This window comes from Centruroides vittatus, unplaced genomic scaffold, assembly GCF_030686945.1.
Source record: "Centruroides vittatus isolate TY-2023 unplaced genomic scaffold, ASM3068694v2 contig_926, whole genome shotgun sequence".
NCBI lineage: Eukaryota > Metazoa > Arthropoda > Arachnida > Scorpiones > Buthidae > Centruroides > Centruroides vittatus.
The window spans coordinates 3,152,350-3,176,721 of record NW_027122612.1 but is presented as its reverse complement, the minus strand read 5'-3'; the positions used below and the strand labels follow the sequence as shown (position 1 = coordinate 3,176,721).

General features: G+C 27.5%; 1 protein-coding gene across 1 annotated transcript in view; it reads right to left on the bottom strand.

The window, feature by feature from the left end:
• The window catches only part of LOC136984623 (ankyrin repeat and sterile alpha motif domain-containing protein 1B-like), a 42,368-nt gene that overhangs the window by 4,077 nt on the left and 13,919 nt on the right, over window positions 1–24,372 (bottom strand). Inside the window, exons 3-15 of the mRNA XM_067281686.1 lie at window positions 21,950–22,016; window positions 21,172–21,247; window positions 19,154–19,249; window positions 18,799–18,874; window positions 17,988–18,171; window positions 14,596–14,662; window positions 12,650–12,716; window positions 7,354–7,431; window positions 5,071–5,172; window positions 1,491–1,593; window positions 1,346–1,399; window positions 579–646; window positions 287–471 (exon numbers count right to left, since the gene is read on the bottom strand). Of these exons, the coding sequence (XP_067137787.1) occupies window positions 287–471; window positions 579–646; window positions 1,346–1,399; window positions 1,491–1,593; window positions 5,071–5,172; window positions 7,354–7,431; window positions 12,650–12,716; window positions 14,596–14,662; window positions 17,988–18,171; window positions 18,799–18,874; window positions 19,154–19,249; window positions 21,172–21,247; window positions 21,950–22,016 (1,223 nt within the window). The remainder of the gene's footprint in view (window positions 1–286; window positions 472–578; window positions 647–1,345; window positions 1,400–1,490; window positions 1,594–5,070; window positions 5,173–7,353; window positions 7,432–12,649; window positions 12,717–14,595; window positions 14,663–17,987; window positions 18,172–18,798; window positions 18,875–19,153; window positions 19,250–21,171; window positions 21,248–21,949; window positions 22,017–24,372) is intronic.

The following is a 24,372-nucleotide window of genomic DNA, read 5'->3' as shown; positions in this document are numbered from 1 at the left end:
AGCATGCATAAAAGAAAACAGGTTTAATAAACCTAAATCTTAAATATAATATATTATGTACTAGAATTATCAAAAGTGGCTACTGAGTCGTTTAATTTTTTTATTATAGAAGATAGTGTTTATGACCTATTTCTACTCAAAGAGCACTAAAAGAGAATGGCTACTGATCAATAAATGATAAAAAATAATATTTACATTACATTAAATTTTAAAATAATAATATTGAAGATAAAAATTATGAAAAATTTCAATAGATGTATTTTTTTTAATTTCAAAAAGAACAAACCTTTTCAATGAAAGCTGTTGAACAATATGCCATATCAAGATTTTCAAAAAATTCGATCACAGATGGGTCTACACCGTAAAAATGAATGCTATGTAAAGAAATAATATCGCCACCATGGTTATCTTTTATAAGAAGTTTCCAATACTGAGAAGTTTCTTTAAAACCATGGTATTCCTGTGGTTCACCTATAATGATTATTAAATGGTTATTATCAAAAATAAGAAAGTGTTATGCTGAAAAAGAATAACATTTAAAATTCATATCAATATTACACAAATTTGAACAACTTTACCAGGTTTTAATGGATCTTTTGAACCTTGCATTTTGCATATGAATATCCTCACTGTTTCCCATGGTCCACTATTTGCAAAGAAAAATATCATTTTTAAAATACAGAAATTGGTAACTGAAAATTTATTAGAGATTGGCATTATAGTTTATTGTAAATAGTATTAAAATTTAAATTAGACATTATTTTATGTAAATTTTCTTGGGATACTATATCATTATTTTTATTAGAAATAGAAATTAATATTCGTATATTATATGAATAATTTCTAACTATGAATATTAAATATTTTTGTTTTTTATAAATTAGCTGGTTAATGTTACTTTAGGTAGCCAAGATGGCGGCTTGACTCTGAAACAGTGGGGACGCACGTACTAACCTAACCTAACCTATTCTAATAAATTACCACAATTGTTGCCAACCAAAATATTAGAATAGGGGTAATTTATTAGAATAGGTTAGGTTAGGTTAGTATGTGTGTCCCCACTGTTTCAGAAACCAGCGGCCATCTTGGCTACCTAAGGTAACATTAACCAATTAGCTTATAGCTTTATTATAGAATTATAGTTTTTAAATATATTCTTGAATTTAAAGAATAATTACTTATATATATCATTTAATATTTAATAAAAATTTATTTTGAAACTAAAAATTGTTTATTTTTCAAAATATTTATAGTACTGGTGGAGGAGTCATCTTTGATTTAAATTGTATACAAATTTAATATGAAAATTTAAGATTGTAATCACTAAATAGGAAAAATGACTCACTCTAAACCTTCTGCTTTCTGAAGTTGGCATCTTTTTGGCATTTGATCACTGTCCCTATCAATTAAACATTAAACAATAAAGTAAATTTTTATTTCACATTAAAACTTTCAAATTAAAATCAAAATAAAAAATTAAAAATTCTTACCATCCTAATATCCTGATTCCAGACAAGATGAAAGGTCTACCAAAATCAAATATCACAAAAGAACTGAATTTACAAGGTATAACACAAAGTGTACAAGGATCATCTAAAGATACATTAAAAATGAACAATAATTATATAAATTTACTTTATATAAAGTAAATTTTTCATTACTTTATATAGTAATAACAAAAATAGTTTCAATAATTGTCTTTTGTTTATGTATTCACTATAATAATAAACATTTTACTGTACAGTACATATTTTAGAAAAAATGATCATCATTAATTTAAACTTATATTGATATACAGTGGAACCTCGTTATACAACCTTAATCCGTTCCTGATGTTTGGACTTATACAAAATAGGACGTATAGCAAACCAACCTTTCCCATAAGAAGTAGTGTAAAATGATTAATCTGTTCTCATGTAAAAAAAAACTCCTCTTGATATGGTATATTAATGGGATTGTAAAATAATTGAAACACTGTTTGAGCACATTAATAAAAGAATAAATTTTATTATAGATTTTAAAGTTATTACAGTAATAATCGCAAATAATTGCTTCTGATACGCTGTCGCCAGCACAGTTTTTCAGTTATCCAAAGCAAGAGCAATTTTTCAAAATAATCTAATGTCTCCGATCTCTGTTTAGAAATTGATGTTGTGAAAGGGGTTAACCCTTTCACAACATTAGCAGATTTAATAATGTCTTTATTTTTCACAATTGTTGATATCGTTGTTCTTGGAATATGGTATGCAACAGTTAAATTTCGAACACGCATGCCACCTTCATATTTCTCAACAATGTCTTTTTTCAGTTCCATTGTGATTCTAGTCATTTTTTTTAGTTTTCTGTTGCTTTTCATTTGCCTTTTTGCAATTCATGATTAATAAAAATAATAAAGTTTTACTTACAAATTAAAATCAGAAGAAATTTAACAAAGTTATAGACCGTGGCACTGCGAACGTCTAGTCTGGTCTCGTACACCAATAGTGCTACTTATTCATAGGTGGTGTGTATAATTGAATTAAGTCGTATACCGAGCAAAACTTGTTTCGTCCAAACAGGACGTATTCCGAATTGGACGTATTCTAAAGCAGATGTATACCGAGATACCACTGTATATATCTTTAAGTTTGGCATACAAAGTATACTAATATCCACACACATTTATTTCTCTAAATTCCTTAATCTTGTACAGCTATACGCTTTCTTGGAGATCAAGAAGTAAAAATTTAAAACATTTTTTTTTTTTTTTTGGGCTTCCCAGTCCTCAGATATCAACACAATAGTGACAGAAAATGGAACACAGATTCTAACATATTTCTCATAAAAGTTGGAACAGCATACAATAAATCACAACACACCTTTCTTACATTTACAGTATTTGTCTTGGTGTATCCTTCAGGCTGGGCCATGCATTGTGCATTATGGGACTTCCTATTCAATACAATACTAGAATTATCACTAACAAATTCCAGAGTTAGTGCATTTAGTATGCTACTCATCCTTTTTCATGTTTAATAATCAGGCTTGCTTACAGAACCATGGGGTTTTGATGGGTAGTCCTCTTTCTGGTGATTTATGTGAAATGGTTATTCAGATACTTTAATATCATATCCTAGGCAGATTCCTAACAAATGTGCAGTTATGCTTGAGATATGTTGATGATATTTTTAGTTTATGCAAAGCAAAGAATTGAAGAATTATTACAAATGTTTAATAGCAACAATTATGGTTTAACATTAGGTCTTGACCAATCTAAAAACATTGAGATCCATTACTTGGACTAAGATATTAAACTCAGCAGGATAAAATAGTCACATAAATTTATTCCAAACCCAATTCCCAAGTTTTCTTCATATCAGTAAACTACAATGATCGTAAGACCTTTAAAATAGCTGAGTTTCAGACACAAATTAGGTGAGCTTACAGCCGTTGTTCCTGCATAGATGATATTTTGCATGAGATTGAGCCCATTAAAAAGATTGCAGTACAACATGGCCTGAGCAGAAGGCTCATTACTCATAATATAAAAAATAAATTAGACAAACAAGAACAGCATAAGCTTTCAGAGCAAAAATGCTTAATCCTAGATTTTGACCCTAGGCTAAACAAGACCAAACTGGTTAAAGATATAGACATATACATTGCATATAATAGAATCCAACAGTATTAAGATTAATAACAAAAGGAAAAGATAATATAAATGAAAAATGGACCAGGAATGTTAATAATTTAATAGATTCCAGATTCAATAGACACCTAGCATATATTGGGTCTACTAAGAGATCACTAGATGGCAACTAGAATAAAAGAACATGGATAGGATATCCATAAAGGCTGTTACACAATCACTTTGGCCTATTTTGCCAGCAAGTCCAGAGTGTCCCCAATATTTTATATCCAAAAGCTAAGAACAATACATGTTATTGAAATCTTTAGAGCAATGCCCACAGGTGTTTGAATCAATAATAATAAGAAAAGCCTTAAACTTTCCCAAGCATGGCAAGTACTGCTATGTAACCTTCTGCCAAATGGGAGACAATAAAATCAATTGATATTAATTTTGTTAATTTTTTCTACTCTTTTTGTTTATGTAATTTTAGTGGTTTTTTTTATATCTACTTACTGTGTGTGTGTATATATATATATATGTTAAATTGTAATGTTTAAATTTTTAATGGCATCATGTAGTATTTGAAACATTCCATTTTAATAAAACTAAAAAGTGTTTTTGTTATTTGAATGGCTTAAATAACCTGAAAACCCCTAAATGTGACTGAAAATGTTTGTTCTTTTATTAAATTAAATGTAGAAAACATAAGAAAGGTATATTGTGATTTACAGATCTAACCCCAAATATTATAAATGGGTGTCACATCACACTCTTTGCAATCTTGTGACTACCTTTCTCCTGTTGATGAAAAGATTATACAATCACCTTACTCCATTGTGCAACCTGTAGCAGATTCAGATTGTTCAAAATTCCTCTGGTAAATATTTTAATTATATTTCTAGGCTTCAACAGACTCAAAATGTTTTATTTTGTATTTATCTTCAATTTTAATATTTTGAAACAAGTTTGTTAAACAAATTTCAGAGTTAAAGAAAGTAATTTCATTAAACAACATTTTAAATTAGACTAATTAAAGCATATTATATAGAAAATATACAAAAAGGCATATTATGTTAAATAATTTCAAGAATTTTTAAATAAATTTAATTAGAGATAGGCAAATACTAGAAAGTATTCAAGATTCGGGATATTAAATATAATGTTAATAAAGAAAGACAGTATAAAGAATATTCTTCACAATCTCTGGTTTAATTTGAAAAAAAAAAGTACACTAGATCCTGAATGTGTTTGAATGCTTGTTTTCTTAAATAAAAATCTGCAGTAGGTGAAAAGGTGAAAATAAGAACAATTATCTTAACCACGATAGGTTAAGCCATAAGAGTACCTAAAAAAATTTACTGTAAAAGTCAAAATAAATGGTGTTACTGGTAAATACGTTTAATTAGCGAGTACGAGCATATAATATGTTAATAATATGTGTAAATAAGAAGCTTACTTACTATCCAAAAGGTTAGTATGAGGACTACTTTTCATCCACGAGTTACAATGGGATGTTTGTAACTTAGTCCACAACACATCATTTTTTAACAGAGGATAAAGTGCTAAATAAGATTTTTAAAAATAAAACAATGATTTAAGTAAAATAAAAACAATTTTATGAGGATGCATCATCATATATATGATATGACAATTAACATATGTATATATTAATATAAAAATATGCAAAAATGGCTTGTTTGAAATTGGCATGAAAATTTAAATGGTTATCGATACTATACAAGACAATGCTTATAAAATTATTTTTAATGCAATAAATAAAATCAAAATATTCTTATTCTATATAATAATATATAGATACCAGATCTGTCCACAAACATATTCAATTTTATAAATATCTGAAACATAATAAAAAGTTCCTAAATTTTATTAGTATTTAATCAAAATCTTAAAAGAACTTCTTACCAATTAGTAAATCTCTGGTCGAGCAACATGTAGTTTGATGAATTACACTTTACAATATCTACAGAATACATCTATCTAACAAGTAAGTAATGAAGGATTCAAACATTTATCATAAATTTTAGGAGATAATTTACTTTTCATTCACAATAGCAAGAGAATTATTGGAAATGTAAATTATATTTGTAATCATTCCATGGTTCTTGAGCTTTATTTAATATGTTTATATTAGAACTTTGTTAAAAAAGTTAAAGGTTTTTGAATTCCTACTCATATTAATACATTGTATTTTTAATTTTCAATTATATTTTTTAGTAATTTTGTTCTTATTCTAAGGTTGGTTGTATATTATACAACCAATATTTGTAAAATAAAGATTATAGTAGGGTCAGTCAACCAAGATATATTTAAACAATTGAGTCATTCACATGCCAAATTGATTAACTCTAATAGTATCCTTTGTATTATTTTTACATTTTTCATGTAACTGATTTTGTATATCATACATTCTATAATGTTTATTTAAATTTAAAGTTTAAATGGGTAAATTTTAGGGTAAATGTAAAAGTTTTAGGGTAAATTTTAATAAACAACATATATTATAAATTTCTCTACTTTTAGTTTTATGGAGTTAAACAATTTCAAAAGTTAGGGGCTCAATTACTAAAATATGTTCACAATGTGAAGCAATTTACTGACTTGTAGACTATCTTTGTTCTGTTGTCTAGTTTTTAACTTAATTCATGATAAAATCTTATTTAATAGAAACGATAATATAACAACTTTTAAAAGTAATTTTCTTTTATTAATAATTTAGTCCAAAATGTTTTTTGTAAATTGATAAATACAGTAGACCCCCCTATAACACGGGTTCATATAACACAGATTCGTATAACATGGCGAAAAAATTGCGATCGTGTTTGTATAACACGCTAAAAGAGACTCATATAACACGGTAAAACGTCATCGCCGACTTGTGTCACGACAGGATTGGTCGAATCTGGACCAATAGTGGACGAGCAACCAAACTACTTGCTGCCGTCCAGTGCCATGCATATATATGGAGAGTTTAGGCAAGAAAGTATTGATAAATTTTTATACAGTTGTGAAAAAAGCATTTACATTATTATTCAACGGCCATAAAAATTATATTTCTATTAATGATGTCAAAGTTCAGCGAATTCTTCGCAGAAAAAATAACTTATCAAGAAACACATCCGCCGTTCGATGAGCCACTCTGCGACGAGAACAAGCTTGGGCAATGGTGTCTTCAAACGGTGCACACTCGGTAAGTAATCCTACAATTTTTTGTTTATAGCATAGTTTATATGGATTATTCCCAAAAAATTATGTGTTTTGGAAATGTTTGAGTCAAATTAGTCTAGAATCGATTAATTTTATGGAAGAAACAGCCGTAGCCCCTAAACTGCACACGTGCCGGGCTGTGATTGGCTCATCTATTTAAATGACTCGTACAACAGATTCATATAACACGGAACGTATCTACCGTGTTATGGGGGGGTCTACTGTAGTAGTTATAAAATATATAAATTTAATTATTATGAATAATTTTTAAAAAGCTGGCTTAAAAAATGTATAAAAATACATTTATTAACATCTTACAAGTTAAGCAAAATAAATTAGCTAATTTATCATAAAAAGTATGATTTAAATGATAAATGTAGTAACTAAATCATTGTTATCATGGTAAAATATTAATGTGTAATAATTAAAACATTAAAAATATTGCCAAAATTTTTTGTATTGCTGTTTAATTCAGTTATATTCTAACAAATATATCTGAATAATTAAAAATATGTTACCTTTAATGTCTTGAGTGTCTTCTCCATTAGTATTTGTATCACAGAATCTTGGTCTTAATTTTGGTTTTCCTTTCCATTCTAATTTTAATCATTTGAAACAACAGTATAAGAAAAATATCCAACTTCTCTGATTATTACTCTGTGTTCACACTGCCAAAGACAAAAATATGCAATTTTGTCATTTGTTAAATTTGACAGCATGTTCATATTGATTGATAATCTTTAATAGAACACTCTTTGTCATTGATCTTTTTTTGTTATAAATTGACAAAATTCTGCATATTTCTTATTCTCAGTTTAGCATTATACTAATAGTTCAGAATTCTATGTAGCCAGAATATGCAAGAAACAAAATTAAAACAAATTATCCTAATACATGCAAGATACATAACTGTATAATATGAAAGGTAAAAATTTATGAAAGGAGAAAAGTTTGTATAATATTTGATACGTTGTTACCAGCGCCGTAACTAGCCTTTTATGTGCCCGGTGCGAGTTTTGTAACTACGTCCCAAAACTATGACCCAAAACTTTGTCCAGGTCATTTCTGCGCCTCACCCAGAGTCTGCATCCTGTGCCTGGGCACCGCCCTAGTTACGGCACTGGTTGTTACTTATGTAGAGCAAGAAATACTTCATTGAACTTATATAAAATGTGCAAGTACAATGTGTAAGTTAAAATTCAATAAGACTATTCAAAAAATTAAGTGAAGACAATACTTAACATAGTTCTCACTAGTTTTTTTCTATACAATAAAAATATTTTGAATTTTGAATAAAACAATCTATTACTAAATGTCTTGAATTACCTCTAAATATAAAAAAGTGAAGAAAATTTTCTATTATAGGCTCTAATAAAAGTTTGTATAGAACAAAAGTTATAACATTTTAGTGTAAAGTGACCAGATATGTTAGGTTGAAATGTGGGACGCTTCTGTGTTGTGGGAGCTAAAAATGGGGTGGACCTCCAATATACATATATGTAATAATAAAAACTAATTCATTAATAAATATAAATACATAAATGCATAAATAAACTTAAAAATAACTCTTTATAGAAAAAAAAAATACACAACTTAACGATAGTCAAAAATAATTATTAATATTATTCATCTTTTCTCCATTTTTTATTTTATATTATTTTAGTTTATGGCACCAACACATTGATAATATGCTTCTCTATATTGCTACAATAGCACAAATCAAAACATTATATGAAATAAAAATGATTCTATCAGCATTGCATGCCACACACTCTCTTGTGACAGCACCCTCATATTAGATGCCATGAACTTCCACTGAAATCAAGTATAATTTCTCTAAAATGTAATGTAATACATAAACAGCAAATAATAATAATAATAAGTGAATTTAATAAGTCAACTAATTTGAAATATATACTGTAAATGTTTATACTAAAAAAATGATATAATTTAATTAGGATGCAAGATGCAAAATACATTTGTTTATCTGGAAACAATTCAATTTAAACATAAGAATTTTACATATTAAAATTAGTGCTTTTCTTTATTTTTAATATCTTTAAGTTTTTATAATTGAAAACTCTATTCATAAAAACTGCTATTTTTGTCTTTATATTTTTATCTAAACATTTTTGTATTTCTAAAATCATCTTCAGAGATAATATTAACAGTCAATATCAAAAATTACAGTCATTAAGAATGATACCTTCAGAAAGATGTATTATTTTTTGATGAATGGTTAATATACATCCTCCTTTCACATAAAACTGTCTAGTTTGCCTTCCACGACTCTATATTTTCATTATTAAAGTTTTAAACTAAAAAAGAAGCAGTTTTTTATGAATAAATGAATACAAGAGTTATTTGGTTGTGTTTTTTTATAATTCATTGTTTAAAATGCACTTTTTGTTTTAAACATTTTATGGTTAACATTCAATGTACGTACACGGAAGAACGTAAAGATATAGATAACATTATAACATTCGTTTTTATTAATTTAAAAAGTACAGAATCTCAAATACTAGAATTGAAAAGCAAAAATTAAATTAAGAATAATCTACAAATAAATATCTTTACAAACATATTTATACTTTAAAAAGTCAAAATATAATTAATCATCCATAAAATAAACTAATTATATAGTCCAATAGAAAAAAATAGAGACGCTTACTGATATTAATCCAATAAATAGTCTACAGATGGTAATTACTATCAAGAAAAGAAAAGAAAATCAGACATCAGTTTGTAAAATTAACTGATTCCAATACGCTGATATATTGGTATCAAATAGGTATCAGTTACATCTCTAAAAAAACGATGATGTCAAGATAATGATAATTTAAAACATGTTTTAAATGAGAACTATGTTATAAAGAATACAAATCAGGAAATTATTTGGAAATAAACGACTGTTATAAACTTTTATAAGATATCAAAACAAATAAATAAAATTATTAAAAGTAGTCAGTTTAATTGAAAATTAAATTTCTATCAAATAGAATAAAAAGAACTTGACAGAATTTATGATATCAAATAGATAATTTGTCAAAATTATAATGGTCTCAGTCAACAATGTTGAACGACACATAGAAAACGATTATTATTCAATCACAAAATGCCTGTAGATTGATATTCTTTAGATTTACATATTCCAAATATTTCAGAACAATTTTATCTAATCAGTTTTATCTAAATAAAGGTATTTGGGAAAACTTTCAGAATAGTATATGTCTATTATGACAGATTGAATAGAAAAATATTAATTTATTGCATGTTTTAAAGAATAAATAACAGAATGAAGAAATGTTTAGAAACAAACAATTCTTAATCTTGTTGCTTTTCCAATTAATCAAGATTAGTCTATGAAGAAAAAGTGATAATGCACAATTCAAATTACTATCAAATGTTTGCATGTAAACATACATTTTAGTCTTTTTCATTGGAATGAAAAACAGTTCATCCCAGTAGTTTCTAATGATTGCTTCAGGTCTTTACTACTGGTAACAACTCTATTCAATTGATTTTAGACATGTTGAGGCAAAATCTAATACCCTTTATAGAATATCCAATATTAAATTATTATGCAGATGTATATGCATTATTTATTTATTTATTTTTTAGTACAATTGGAAACGTCAGAAGATGATTGTATTCCACCCTCCAGATAACAAGAAATAAAAGATTCCCAATAAAATAATAACAAGTTATAAAAGACATACTAAAAATTAAAAAACATAGCAAAACAAAAGTTACATTATGTATAATACAAAATAGATTTACACTTATTTTTAAAAAAATTAATGTTGCGATATAGGTATGGTTCCGCAGGCTGTATATGAGATGCTATACTGTATAAAAAAGATCTTTGTGAGAGAGAAAGGCGAAAATACGGAATGAAGAAGCATGATGTATTTGAAACTCATATACCAGATTATACATTATATTTTAATTTGCAATTACCTGTGATTCACTATCAAGTTAGTAAGCTCAAATATATGTTAAAACAGGTATATCAGTATCCCTATATTTGTGAGCAATTATAAATGACTTTGTATTTAAGCTAATTCAGTTATTTCTCCCGATGGGCTTGACTGCTCAAAAGTACTTGAGAAACTAATACTTATTAAGTAAGCAAGCCTCAATAAAGCAGAGATTTGATTTTATATAGTACAAGAAATTTTTCAGAAAGAAGTTTAAAGAAAAAAGAATAAAAGAGTTTATTCATTAATTGTATCATTGTTCAATTTAGCAAAAATTAATTTTTTGAAAAACTATTTCTATTATAATGATTTAGTTAGTTTATCTGTTCAATTTGCAACCTTTTATTACTTTTAAAAAAAGTTGCATAAAACTTACCAAATTTAATGTTTATGATATATAGTCAAAGTATGTGAGAATGTATACACAAACACATGTATATATTTACTAAATAATAGAAACTAGTTTAGTATTGAATATAGTGTAGTAGTAATATATTATATATATAAACAATTTTGATATAGTATAATAGTGAATATTAATAGTGATATAGCTTTGATATAATTGACAACTTTATATGCTATCAAAGATTCAAAAGTATTTCTATAACAATGGGATTCTAATTAACTAATTAAAGAAAGCTAATATTATTGTCAATGGCAGTGTGAATGCAGTATTTTATCACAAAGAAAACTACATCATAATTCAACAATATATAAACATCTACATTAACATGTTAGTAGTTTTGGTTAAATTTACCTATGGTATACAAAATGGCGGCTTGTCTCTAATTCCAGCAAACAGAAGAGAAACAGCTGGGACGCAGGTTCTAACCCAACCTAACCTATTCTAATAAATTACCATAATTATTACCAACCAAATTATTAGAATAGGTTAGGTTAGGTTAGAAAGTGCGTCCCCACTGTTTGCTGGAATTAGAGACAAGCTGCCATTTTGTATGCCATAGCTAACCAAAAATTTTTATATAAAGTATATTATATAAACATAATAATTTACACATTTTACAGTAAAAGTGTAAAATAATCCTTTCCATAAGAAACTTTCTGAATAATATTAATATTTAAAATCAATTCAACAATGATAATTTTTATTTTCATAATATTTATCTTCGACATAAGGAAAACTGAGTTTTCTATTTTGTATTTTAATCTTTATAAATTTATGAAAGTGTATCTTTTTATACAATATTCAATGAAAAGCTCTATATCATATTACAGTAGAGCATCGATTATACCAAAACAATTCGGGACTGGGGTTGTTTGGATAAGTGATTTTTCGAATAACCGATCATTTACGAAAAATATATTAAATACAAGACTGTACTGTATATATTTTGTATCATATGTCTTACAAATACACATCTTACACAAAGTAGTACATTAAAGTAGGCCTACAGTTTAGGTTGGCAAGGAGGGGGAGAGTGCTGCAGCACCGCAGCACTAGCAGAAATTTGAATTTGCCAACTGGAACACTTTCGGTTAACCGATGTTCCGGTTGATTGGTATTCAGATAATCGATGCTATACCGTATTTATATTATTGAATAGAAAGCTAGAAACAAGTAAATTTAAAATATATATAAATTTTTCTAAAATTTATTAATATAAGTGGTTATTTCGAAAATTTTAAATAGCTAATGACTTTTTATCCCAAAGAATGCTTTACATTTTACTTTTCATATTTGGATTGTACCATTTATTGTAATCATTAAAATTTTAGTTAGTTTCTACAACGAAAATTTATTTCTACTTAATTATTTGTGTTAATTATAAATAACAATCAGCATTAAATTAATTTTAAAATTTTGAATATTTACCCTCAAATATTCTTAATAAAACATCAATTTTCTCTGCTGGATAACTTGCCAAAATTGTTTTCACACTCTGAAAAAGTTTATCGTATATTTATTGGTATTACGTGAAAATAAAACAAAAATTATCCATGAAAAATACTAACTTATGAAATTAATTATACAAACATTTAAATGAAATTGTTTAGATTTACAATTAATATTATAGCAAATAATAATAGAATTAAACTTCCATACTATGAAGTTCTACATTATAAATTTCTCTGGAATATTGAAAATGTACTAGATGTATCTTGAAAGCATTCTAATGTTGTTCTCAAAGAAATCATTCTTATATAAATATTTATAGTCTATATTTTATGTAATTTTTAAAAAATGCATTAAAAATTTACAAATGCAAAATGCATTTGTAGTTTCTCTTTAATATCCAAACAGTTATATTTAGACATAATGAACTTCAGTGCATTAAACTCACTCTACAAGGGTCCACGAGCTTAGATAGGAATAAATTATCTCATTATCTTTTTTCTCTCTAACCTCTTACTGAAAACTAACATTTCCTACTTATGAATGTATGCAACAAATGATGGTAGTATTAGCTTATAAACAACAACTATTTTTATATCATATTATAATTATTGCATTTCTCTAAAATTGGCATAAAAGTTGAACCATAGATCCATAATCCTTTTCTTTCTGATACAAACTGTATTGCAGATGCTGACTTAATCAAAGATGAACTTAGTTATCTTAGGACAAAAAAACTTACTACACTTGGAGTTTAACTCAAAATGCCTTAGAGAATTCTGGTATTCCCTAAGAGAAGCCTATCCTTGTCTTGTAAAAAGCTATGGAAACTTTGTTTCCATTTGCAATAATATATCTTTGAAAATTGGGCTTTTCAACACTTGTAACAATAAAAACAAAAAGTTGAAATTGATTTGATATCCAACATGACGTGTGTTGCCTTGTCACATACCACACCACAGTTTGATGTTCTGATTAAAGAAAATAACAACAATCCTCACACTGATATGTCTTTAAAAAATATAATTTAACTTTAGCTTTCCTATATTTTAAATATATTGTATTATTATTATTTAATTTGTGAAGAAAGAATCATTTTTATTTTCTATTTTAGTTGCTAAATTTCAATAAAACTGGATTCCTTTAAATTTTATGTTTTGCATTTAAAAACATTTTTTTGAGAAGAGGTCTATGACTGGCAAAGAGGTCCATAGAACCAAAAAGGTTAAGAACCCTCGCTCTATACTATTTATGCATAAAACACTGTTTAACTGTGGTGTGTATTAAAGAATTTAAAGAAATATATTTAACATTGATACTTTGTGGTACTTTTTACAATGGCTTGCAATAGTTACAGAAATAAATTAGTTATTAAATTGGTTAAGATTCTATCAAAACAAAAACTAAGATGGTTTTATTCATTCAATTTTAATATCTACATAATGAACTTTTGGAACTTTATTAAATAGGAATCATTGTACTGTACATGAAAAAATGAAACTGGTACGTAGAATAAATTGATAAAAGCTTTATATAAACAAAAAATTCGACTACCTTCTTTCCTGGTCTTAATTTATAATCTAACTACATTAATATAGTATTAAAAATTATTCATAGACATTAAAATTATATGAATACGAAATGAATGCTTATCCATATAATTCAAAGATGATAATAAAAATACATGAAATTTTTCCCAAATATTTCAAAAATCTATAAAGCACACTATTGTCAAATTAATTTTTTAATATTATTGTCGAATAAATTATTTTTTGAAATTCTGGAAATCATTACCAAGAAAAATGATAAAAGTAATTTATCTATAGATGGATTTATTATAATTTGATCCTTTATTACATACTATATATATTTTCCTTATAGTCATGACAAAGTTTAAATCATATTATATTTGAAATAGATTTTACCTCTCCTTTGCTGTTAAATTTTTCAGGATCTGCACCATGAGATATTAACAGTGTTACTACATCAATTCTGTAAATAAAATTATTTTATTAAATATATCTGCTGTAGACTTTATAAATTATGTGACTTCATATGTAATTACACTGGGATTATAATAATTATTAAAATTGTGACTTAATATCTTTCTCTACTATTAAAAACTGGATAAAATATAAACAATAAAATAACACGCCTTTTAATATCTTAAATCTCCAGTACAAAACAACAATAAAACTGACTAATGTTTTTAATCTAATGTGAGAACGCCGGGAGGTAGGATGGAGTCGTACCTTCTTTTTTTCTTCGGCAAACAGGTCGGCAAGACCCACCCCACTGTCAAGGATGGCTAAATTTTTATGATATCCCGACTCGTCGGGATTGGGTAATTAATTGTCAGGTCGAGTGGAGGAAGTGTGTGGGTTCGTCGATAAGTTTAAGGCGATATTCGAATAAATGGAGACCATGATGAAAACAAACAATGATTTATTCAGACGGATAAACAAATACAGAAAATCTAACGCGTCCAGTTCCTAACCGCAGGAGAGAGAGAGTTTACAAATTTAGGGGTCATACCTCTTCCTAGGGGATATCGGTAGTAATCAAAGTACTAATCATCTCGGTTCTCTGGTCGTGGAGGGAAGCAGGAGGATTGGTCGGGGCGGCTCGTCGCCGGCGGGCTTCGGTGACTTCAGGTTTTGGCCCTCGATTCTCGAGACGGATCCTACGGGTCGGGCGTCTTATGTGGACCTTCAGCGATCCCGTTCTCAGCCTTTTCCCCCCTTATATACTACAGGTCACGTTATCTTCAATCACTAATCGTGATAGTGGGTGAATCGCTGATGATTCGATCTCCGTGACTCAGTTTGGATCCGGAGAGAAAGGAAGTGCGTTTCGACGGCGGAAGGCTGCACATCCTTAGAATTTCGACTGTTTCTCCACTTTCTCACGAAGGGATTTTTACAAAAAAAAGATTTTGGGCCGGTTTAACCCGGTCCTCACACTAATAATTATGGCATTATAAATGATATGATCTAATATTAGATCAAAAATGTTAGTCAGTTTTATTATTGTTTTGTACTGGAAATTATTGTTTTGTATCAGTTCATATTATCATTAAATGATATAAAACTAAATATTGATAGTAATATTAATAGATAGCAATAATTCTTTCAATCTTTGACATTCTGACAAATTATGAAAATATTAAATATATTTTTAAAAGTTTATTATTGATGGTTTAAAAAATGTTCATTTAAAAAAAATTCTAAATCAGAATAATCTCAAAATAAATATTTTAAACAATGTAAAAAATGAAATGAATTTGTAAAAGTCAATAGTGAGGTTAAGGCCGAAGTTTTAAACGCAAAAACGTGTATGTCAGACATTCAGTGCCGCTTTCCTGTAAGCCTAGAAGTTTGACAATGGCATTTGGAAAGTCAGTGGAATCATGCTCAACATTCCAAATGCCATTGTCAAACTTCTAGGCTTACAGGAAAGTGGCGCTGAATGTCCGACATACACGTTTTCGCATTTAAAACTTCGGCCTCAACCTCGCTATTAATTATATATCAAAAGCACAGTTATTCTTAAATGTAGTAAAATTAAAATTACTAAAACTAATAAATGTCATTTATAATGCTACAAATTAATTAATTTTCAGTAATTAAATTCTTGTGTATATGCACTATAGTGTGTTAAATAAAATGCATATTTCATACTACTGGTTTGGTCACTGAATATATAACACTAGCAGACCAGGCCACGCGTTGTTGTGGCTCAAAATATATCTATTATAACACTTCCCCCGTGAAGAGAATTTCAAAAAATTCCTTTTTAGTGTACATTCTCTTGACACCCTATTAAAACGCAATCAAAAAAGGCAAAAAAACAGCTTCTAAAATAGTATGAATAGAAGCCAAGTTCCTTAGCCACAACAACACATGGCCATGTCTGCTAGAAACCGCATTCAAAATAGTTTAATAGAAGCAGAGTTCTTCACAATAAGCCTTAATCCTGTCCATTTCCCCCAGTGGGGGGAATTTCGACACGTATATTATATAAAAGCATGTGCTTATCCGAATGTGATGGTGTGTCAAAATTTCATTGGAATCGGTAGGAATAAACGAACATTACATTTTTATTTATATGTATATATATAGAAAGAAGATGATATGTTTTAGTTCATCCAAATAAAGCCTCACAGAAAAGCATAGTTAGGTCCTCGTACTTGTGGAGTTAGCGCCATCTGTTGGACATAAAAGCCTTAATCCTAGATGATCTTTTTTTAAAATTTATACGAATGTTTAACGGAATGATATACAGCCTATGTCCACCCTAAAGGTCCATTCTAAATATTGGTGAAAGAATTTTTGAAACCGGATGAGTAGTTTCGGAGATTACCCATTACAAAAAAAAACACTTACCTCTTTATAATAATAGTACAGATTTAGTGCCCTATCCAATAGTTTGTAATATACTGTATATTATTATTTCTTGAATATAAATATATTAATTTTTAAAGTTGATTATTAAATAACTATACGAATAATTAAATGTAAATGTGCATATAATATCTTTTCATGTTGTTATATGTATATTTTTATTTTTCAAAAAATATTTTCTTAATTTTTAAATATATATTTTTTAAAAATTACTTTATAATACCATCATTTAAAACATACAAGTATATGTTATGACTTTTTTATAGTATTTTAAGATGATTTTATAATACTAATGGTATCTAAACAATTTAAATTTGTTCTTAACCTTTCAACAGTGGAACAGTCAGGTGTAGGGCTCCCACTTAGTTGTGGAGAAGAAATGTGGGAAATTTTTAAAGTATATTTTCAAGCGTTTTTTCTCATTATTGTTTCGGAAAAAGATTTTGTAAACAGTTCTGTCTAGTAAAGAAAAGTCTTTTTTTATTGTTACATAATTCAATTTTTATGTGAATTTCTTTTTTGCGGTAGTTTTTGGCTAGTTTTTGGCAATACCCCCAAAAGAATTTAGCGAGTATAGTCGTCCCTCACCACTGCCACACGATTGCCTTGGACGATTATAATCGTCCCTCACTGTTAAGAGGTTAATAAATGTCTTGCTATACTAAATCCAATTTTTATTTCATAACTTCCATAAATTTACAAAAGAGTATGTCATTTTATACCTTGTGACCATAAATATCTTAATTACAAAATAATTATCAGAATACTATAAAACATTAAATTCAAATAATTATAATTTATTTTAGTTATCCTTTTCTTAATCACAAATTATAAACAAATCAAATATTGAATCTTAAACTAATATATAAAATCTTTATCTTAATTTTCTGTAAACAAAGAAAAGCAAAATTTACCTAAGAAACCTGCATGCTTCATGGAGTCCACAAGAATTGTGATATGGATCTTCTAAATCAGGATCTATACCATAATCTAACATAAGACGAACAACATCTTTATGACCTCTGATACAAGAATCAATAAATGCTCTACTTGATGTACGAAATGCAGGTTCATGATCCAACAACAGGGCAACTGCATCTGTAAAATTTAATTGGTAAATTTACTCCATTATTTAATGCCAATCTTTATTTTGCAATAATTTCAAAATATAATTAAAAATTTCTGACTAATAATTAGGAACCAATATGTGAGGTCTGAACACACTACTTTTTATTTCTGTTCTATTTCTTGATTATTGTTGTAGAAAGATTGAACAAAGAGAATATTTTACATTTCTAACAGTGTAAAAATGAGAAAGGAAATATTTTGTTAAGAGGAATACAGTTCAAATGAGTTGAAAGATAGGTCTAACCATCTTGGTCACAACATTCATACTTTTTCCAGCAGGAACACTTTAATATACGAATATTTTCAGCCACATTTAGAAGCCTGTGTCAGGTTTTAACATTGACCAAATCAAATGTCTAACAAAATAAAAGTTTTGAAGAATTTTACCATAAAATTGATGCCAGGACTTTGAAAACAGATATCGCCCAACCATATATATGTGTAGATAGAATTAGATAAATAACAAAATCATTTAATTAAATAAATCCATATTATGTAATTCAAATTAATCACAATAAATTAAATTATCACCAGTATTTAAGTGTCAATATGATAACAAATTTATTTTATGACTAAATGAAAATTTCAATACATTACCTATGCGACCATACTGTGCAGACAGATCAAATGGAGTAGCTCCATCTTTATTTTTAGCTAATAAATCTGGTTGAGCCTACAAGGAAATTCTATTATTAAAATTTACATTAATAGTGTAATTTTCATTACAATAATACACATTAATAAAGAAAACAAATATTGTCTTTCTCATTCAAAGAAGAATATTGACTTATTTAGTTCATAAAAAGAAAGTGTAATCATGTTTTAAGACTTTGTATTATCTTAATTATATAGAATAAAATCAATAAGTTACAAAATAACTTAATTTCAAAATGTATTAGTGTTATAATCATATTTAACATTTAAGTTTATTATTAAAATTTAGTCACCTTACCCTCAATAATTTCAAAAGAATGAATTTAGTTCCTGGTATACAGTTTTGGCAAGCAATATGGACTGGTGTATTTCTATCATGGTTGAAAGTGTCTACCTATGAATCAAGAAATTTTTAACAGTCAATAAAAAATATACAATACAATAATATTTTATTTAATTGTTAGGATAAATCCTTGTAGAAAGAAAGGTTCAGAGTTTAATTGAGTTTGAACAACTATATGACAGGTAAAATTTTTTAGATGGACTGGTTGAAGTGTTCCAGGATACTATGAAATGATAGATATTGATTGGATCAAGATTGCAGGATGCACAGATCTTGTGCTGATCAAGAAGATAATTTTGGAGTCAAATCTCAACAAGTAGAGGTTTAGACAGAGTTACATTAGGAGACATTTATGTGGATAACTGAGGTTAGTAAAGATGTATGATTGAGAGCAATATTCAGACAGACTTTGAATGTACAGTACCATGAATTATGTATATAGCAGGGGTAGCCAACAAGTCGATCGCGATCGACCGGTCGATCGCCAAGCCAATTTTGGTCGATTGCTAGCGATGTCTTGACTTAATGTATTATATTTGTAACCGAACACAACTGTATGCATGCAGTTATGACTCGACTCATAAGCAGTGAGTGCACTTCGTACTGAAACACAGTGTATAAACATAGTATGTATTTCACACTCCCCCCTCCCCACTCAGACTATGCCTATGACAACAAGTCGATCGCGACACATTTTTACGATAAAAAGTAGATCTTATGTGCACAAAAGTTGGCCACCCCTGGTATATAGAGTGGCAAAGTGATTCTACGTCTTTGGCGGTTGACTGGGATATGGCATTATCACTGATTAGGAATGAATAGGGTTCCAGTAAGTCTGAGACTTTATTAAAATATCAAGAGTGACACTAAATTGTTTCAGTATGATGTTGACTAAAGAGTACCAATTGAGAAAATGAAAGTTGTTGATTTTAAAGATAAGATTTTTTAAAATAGCAAGGTTCATGCAGCAAATGGAGTTTGAACTATTTTTTAATCTCTTAATGAAGTTAAGGATTTATTTCAACAGGAGTGATAAAAATTTGGTCCTACCAAGTTTGATCTTTATAATGAACCTGGACACCAAGCAGTCAAGTTTGAATAGTTTGCAAATAAAGATGCATTGAATTTGTTCTGTTTCAAATACAGGGACAGTATATGACAGAGATTTGAAGACATTAGAATTGAATAGTCTAAAAATGATTTTAGGATCAAATTTTTCATTTTTTTTTGCAAAATGAAGAGGATATTAGGAATTATCATAATACAATGGTTGATAAGTTTCATAAGATGTTATTAAAAGCTAGATATACTGAAGATGTAAATTCCTAAATATTTATAATACAGAACAATATTCAGTTTGCTGGGAGTTAAGAAAAAGTAATCATTTTTCCTCAATGTAAAACCTTTCCTGAAGATCATGATTTTGATTTCAGTTGTAATACAATTAAATTGTTTATTGTTTAATTACTAGAATGAATACATTTTTGACAATATCTCTTTTAATAACAGAACAGATAATCAATAAACTATTGCAAACAAAAATAGATATGCCTACTAGTATTTGTTATTGTTGATATATGATATTATGTTATCATTAATAAAACAATACCAGATAAAAATAAAATCTAACTCAAAAAATATAAAAATATTGTTTAAATAAAGTTTTTGTATTCTAACAGATATGCATAAAATTGCTAGTTTACAATTCTAAAATCGTGTTTCAATTTCTGTTTGAACTGGATTTTTAAAATTTTGAAATATGTAAATGCTCTTTCATAAAATCTATTTACTATTTCATAAAACAAGTATACAAGATGCTTTGATATTATACAAATGCTTTATTCAAAAACTACAAAGTAAAATAAATATAGAGAAAATGAAAAAGTAATAAGTAAAAATACATATTTTAAAAATCAACCAATCATTCCCAATATTACAATAAAATCTGCACATTTTATATTAGTAATACTCACCTCAGCTCCACATTGAAGCAGCAATTCAATCATATCAGATCTCCCATTGAAAGTTGCTACATGCAATGCAGTGTTTCTTAAATAGAAAATAAATTTAATGAATTTTGTTATAATTTTAAGAAGAAAAATCTTTTATAAAAAATAATTAAAAAACAGGAATATTTAAAGATAAATATTTGCATTTTTTAAATCATATGAATAAAAAAATATAAATACAGTATATAGAACAAGAAGGTTAATGTTACCTTAGGTGCCAAGATGGCAGCTTGTCTCTGATTCCAGCAAGGAAACAGTGGGACACACGTTCTAACCTAATCTAATCTATTCTAATAAATTACCATAATTATTAGCAACCAAATTATTGGAATAGGTTAGGTTAGGTTAGAACGTGCATTCCACTGTTTCCTTGCTGGAATCAGAGATGAGCCGCCATCTTGGCACCTAAGGTAACATTAACCAAAAAGAAATAAGCATTTTTGAAATATTAAAAGCATTAAAGATATATAAAGTTTATTCTCTCTAAGTAAATAAAGGATTATTTTATACTCCACTTCCTATAACTAAAAACTATTGTTTTTAAAATATATTTAAACTTTTAACCATTTATACTCTTAATCTGTAGAAAAAAAACAATGAAGAACATAAGAATATTTTATAATAAAAAAATACAGGAAAGGGCTATTAATTCTTTTAACTTATTAACAATCATTAAATGTTAAATGTTATATTTCTTTATCTATTCCAGATTATAATTATAATGAACAAATGCTTTTCTTACCCTTTGTTATCTCTAGCATTGACATCTGCATTAAAGTGAATAAGGAGCATAGCAAGTTCTCGATTACCTAAAATTAAAAAAGTGTAAATATACATACACATATTTTACAAAATTCTATGTATGTTTATAATCCATTGAAATATTACTGTCATTTAAATGTGCAAAATATTCACAAATATATTGAATATTTGCTGGTATTATGATAATAAACAAATTAAAAAATAAATGTACATATGCAGATTTTGATATGATAGTATTTAAAACATCTAAGTCGATGTGTTTCTTTCTTTACTACATTCTGCATTTGAATATGGATTAATTCCATAAAGTTTACCTATTATTCTGTAAATTCTCTCATTTCCTCACAGAATTTGCTGCAGTATATGTAATGCTTAGATTTTTCCTTATTTAAAGATATATTAAAATGCAATAAAGATATAAAACATTTAAACAATAAAAAAATTCACTTCTATCAGATGAGATTAAGATTCAAGTCTCAATGGAACAGAAACTGAAATGTCAGATAATTAAAGTAACTCCAGTATATTCCATTCTATTTAAATATTTTTTGTGCTTGATAAATATTCTATTAATATATACTGTATTTCTTCAAATAAACTCTGGTGGTTTATTTTTAAAAGCTATGTATTCCCTGGGGTTTTTTGATGCCAGGGTTTATCATCTTATAACAGAAGATGCATAAGTAAAAATTGAAAGAAATATCTTAATTTACAGGTTACTACTGCAATATTTAAAAGTACTATTTTCATAGTTAACTCAATTCAGCATCTTCTGATTTGGTTATCATATTGTCATTTGTGTTTATTTTCATGATGTCAGAATCAGGATCTTGACTACAATCTTCTGGTTCAAACTCATCGTCATCTCAGTCAGATGGATTGAATCTAGGAAAGTTACCTCCTAGATTCAATCCTGGATTTCCGTAGCAATAGGCCGACATTTTAACTACCTCATCCATCTGACCGAGTGAAAAAACATGCAGGAATTTTTCAGTTGTGGTTTGTCCCCGATATGTTGGGCTCCTGACTAAACCTACAATGGGCTTGAAAAAAGATCTTATACTCAGAGTGGAAGGAATAAAAAAAAGAAAAAACTGTCACTTTAAACTACATTGTCCTATATACTTTAACATGTTTTACAGAGTTTATTTTTAACAGCACCTTCATTCCCAGGGGCTTATTCGAAGTTTGGGATTTATTTGAATAATAGGGTTTTTATCAAGGAAATATGGTATATCTCCTTTACAATAGATTATTATTTTTTTACTGTTTTATAGCCTTTCAAATACTTTTGGGTGGTTCTTAAATAGTGATATTTATAACCTTTTTGCAATCTTTTATAGTATATGCATGACAGTGGTGTAGCGAACATAACCGGCACCCGACACTTTATTGGCGCCCCTCTCCCCTCCTCCAGAAACACATATAGTTTGTCTTGGAGACCATTTGGGTGCTCCTCTGCGAGTGGCGCCTGGTGCATAATACACTCCCTTGCATCCCCCTCGCTATGCCACTGATGAATGCCTATGAAAACAATCTCAAAATAATTAAGAGAGAAATGTTTAAAATAGTATATATTTAAAGTTGACGTAATTTTTGAGGAAAATACTTGTAAATTTTAAAATTTTGCAGAGATATGCGATTTGATCATATCTTGCTTTAGAAATCTCGATATTGTTTAATAAATTGTTTGTGTATAATATTAATGTTAATTAATATCTAATCTATATAATTTATTTCTCCTATTATTGAAACTATGTAAAGCAGAAAAGTTCTTTACTATATGAATGATGTCATTAATTTTAAATTTCATTTTTATAATACCTTGCGTGTAAATATTACATAATATTGATATAAATGTTATGTTTATAATTAAATATAAGTTAACACAGTTGAAGAATTAGAGACCAAGCCAAAATTTTGATAGTGGATTTCTCATAAAAACAACTTCCTTTTATATATATGTATAAAATAAAAATATAAAAATTATAGAAATGTTTCAGAAAATAATATCAAAAAATATTTGGCATTATTTTTAAAATTTGTGTTTATTTGTAGAAACTTATAATTTAATAATAGAAATTTATGTAAAAATATTGAAATTATCAATGTAGAAATTTATAATTCAGTTTAGTTTATTTGTAGGAAAGTTATTTTATGTTATTTCAAAAGAAACTTTCAACATTAACGACGACTTTCAAGGCTAACAAGATGAAAAATTTCACAACAGAAATGCAAAAACATGGCTATGACCAATAAATAGACGAAATTATGCAAGTTATTGTATTGCTGCCTTCTACCTAATTTTATTCTTATTATTATTATTATATATTTATTTTTAGCTTGAAATTTAATTTCAAAATAACAATATTTTATGTACAAAATAAATTAGAAACAATTTTT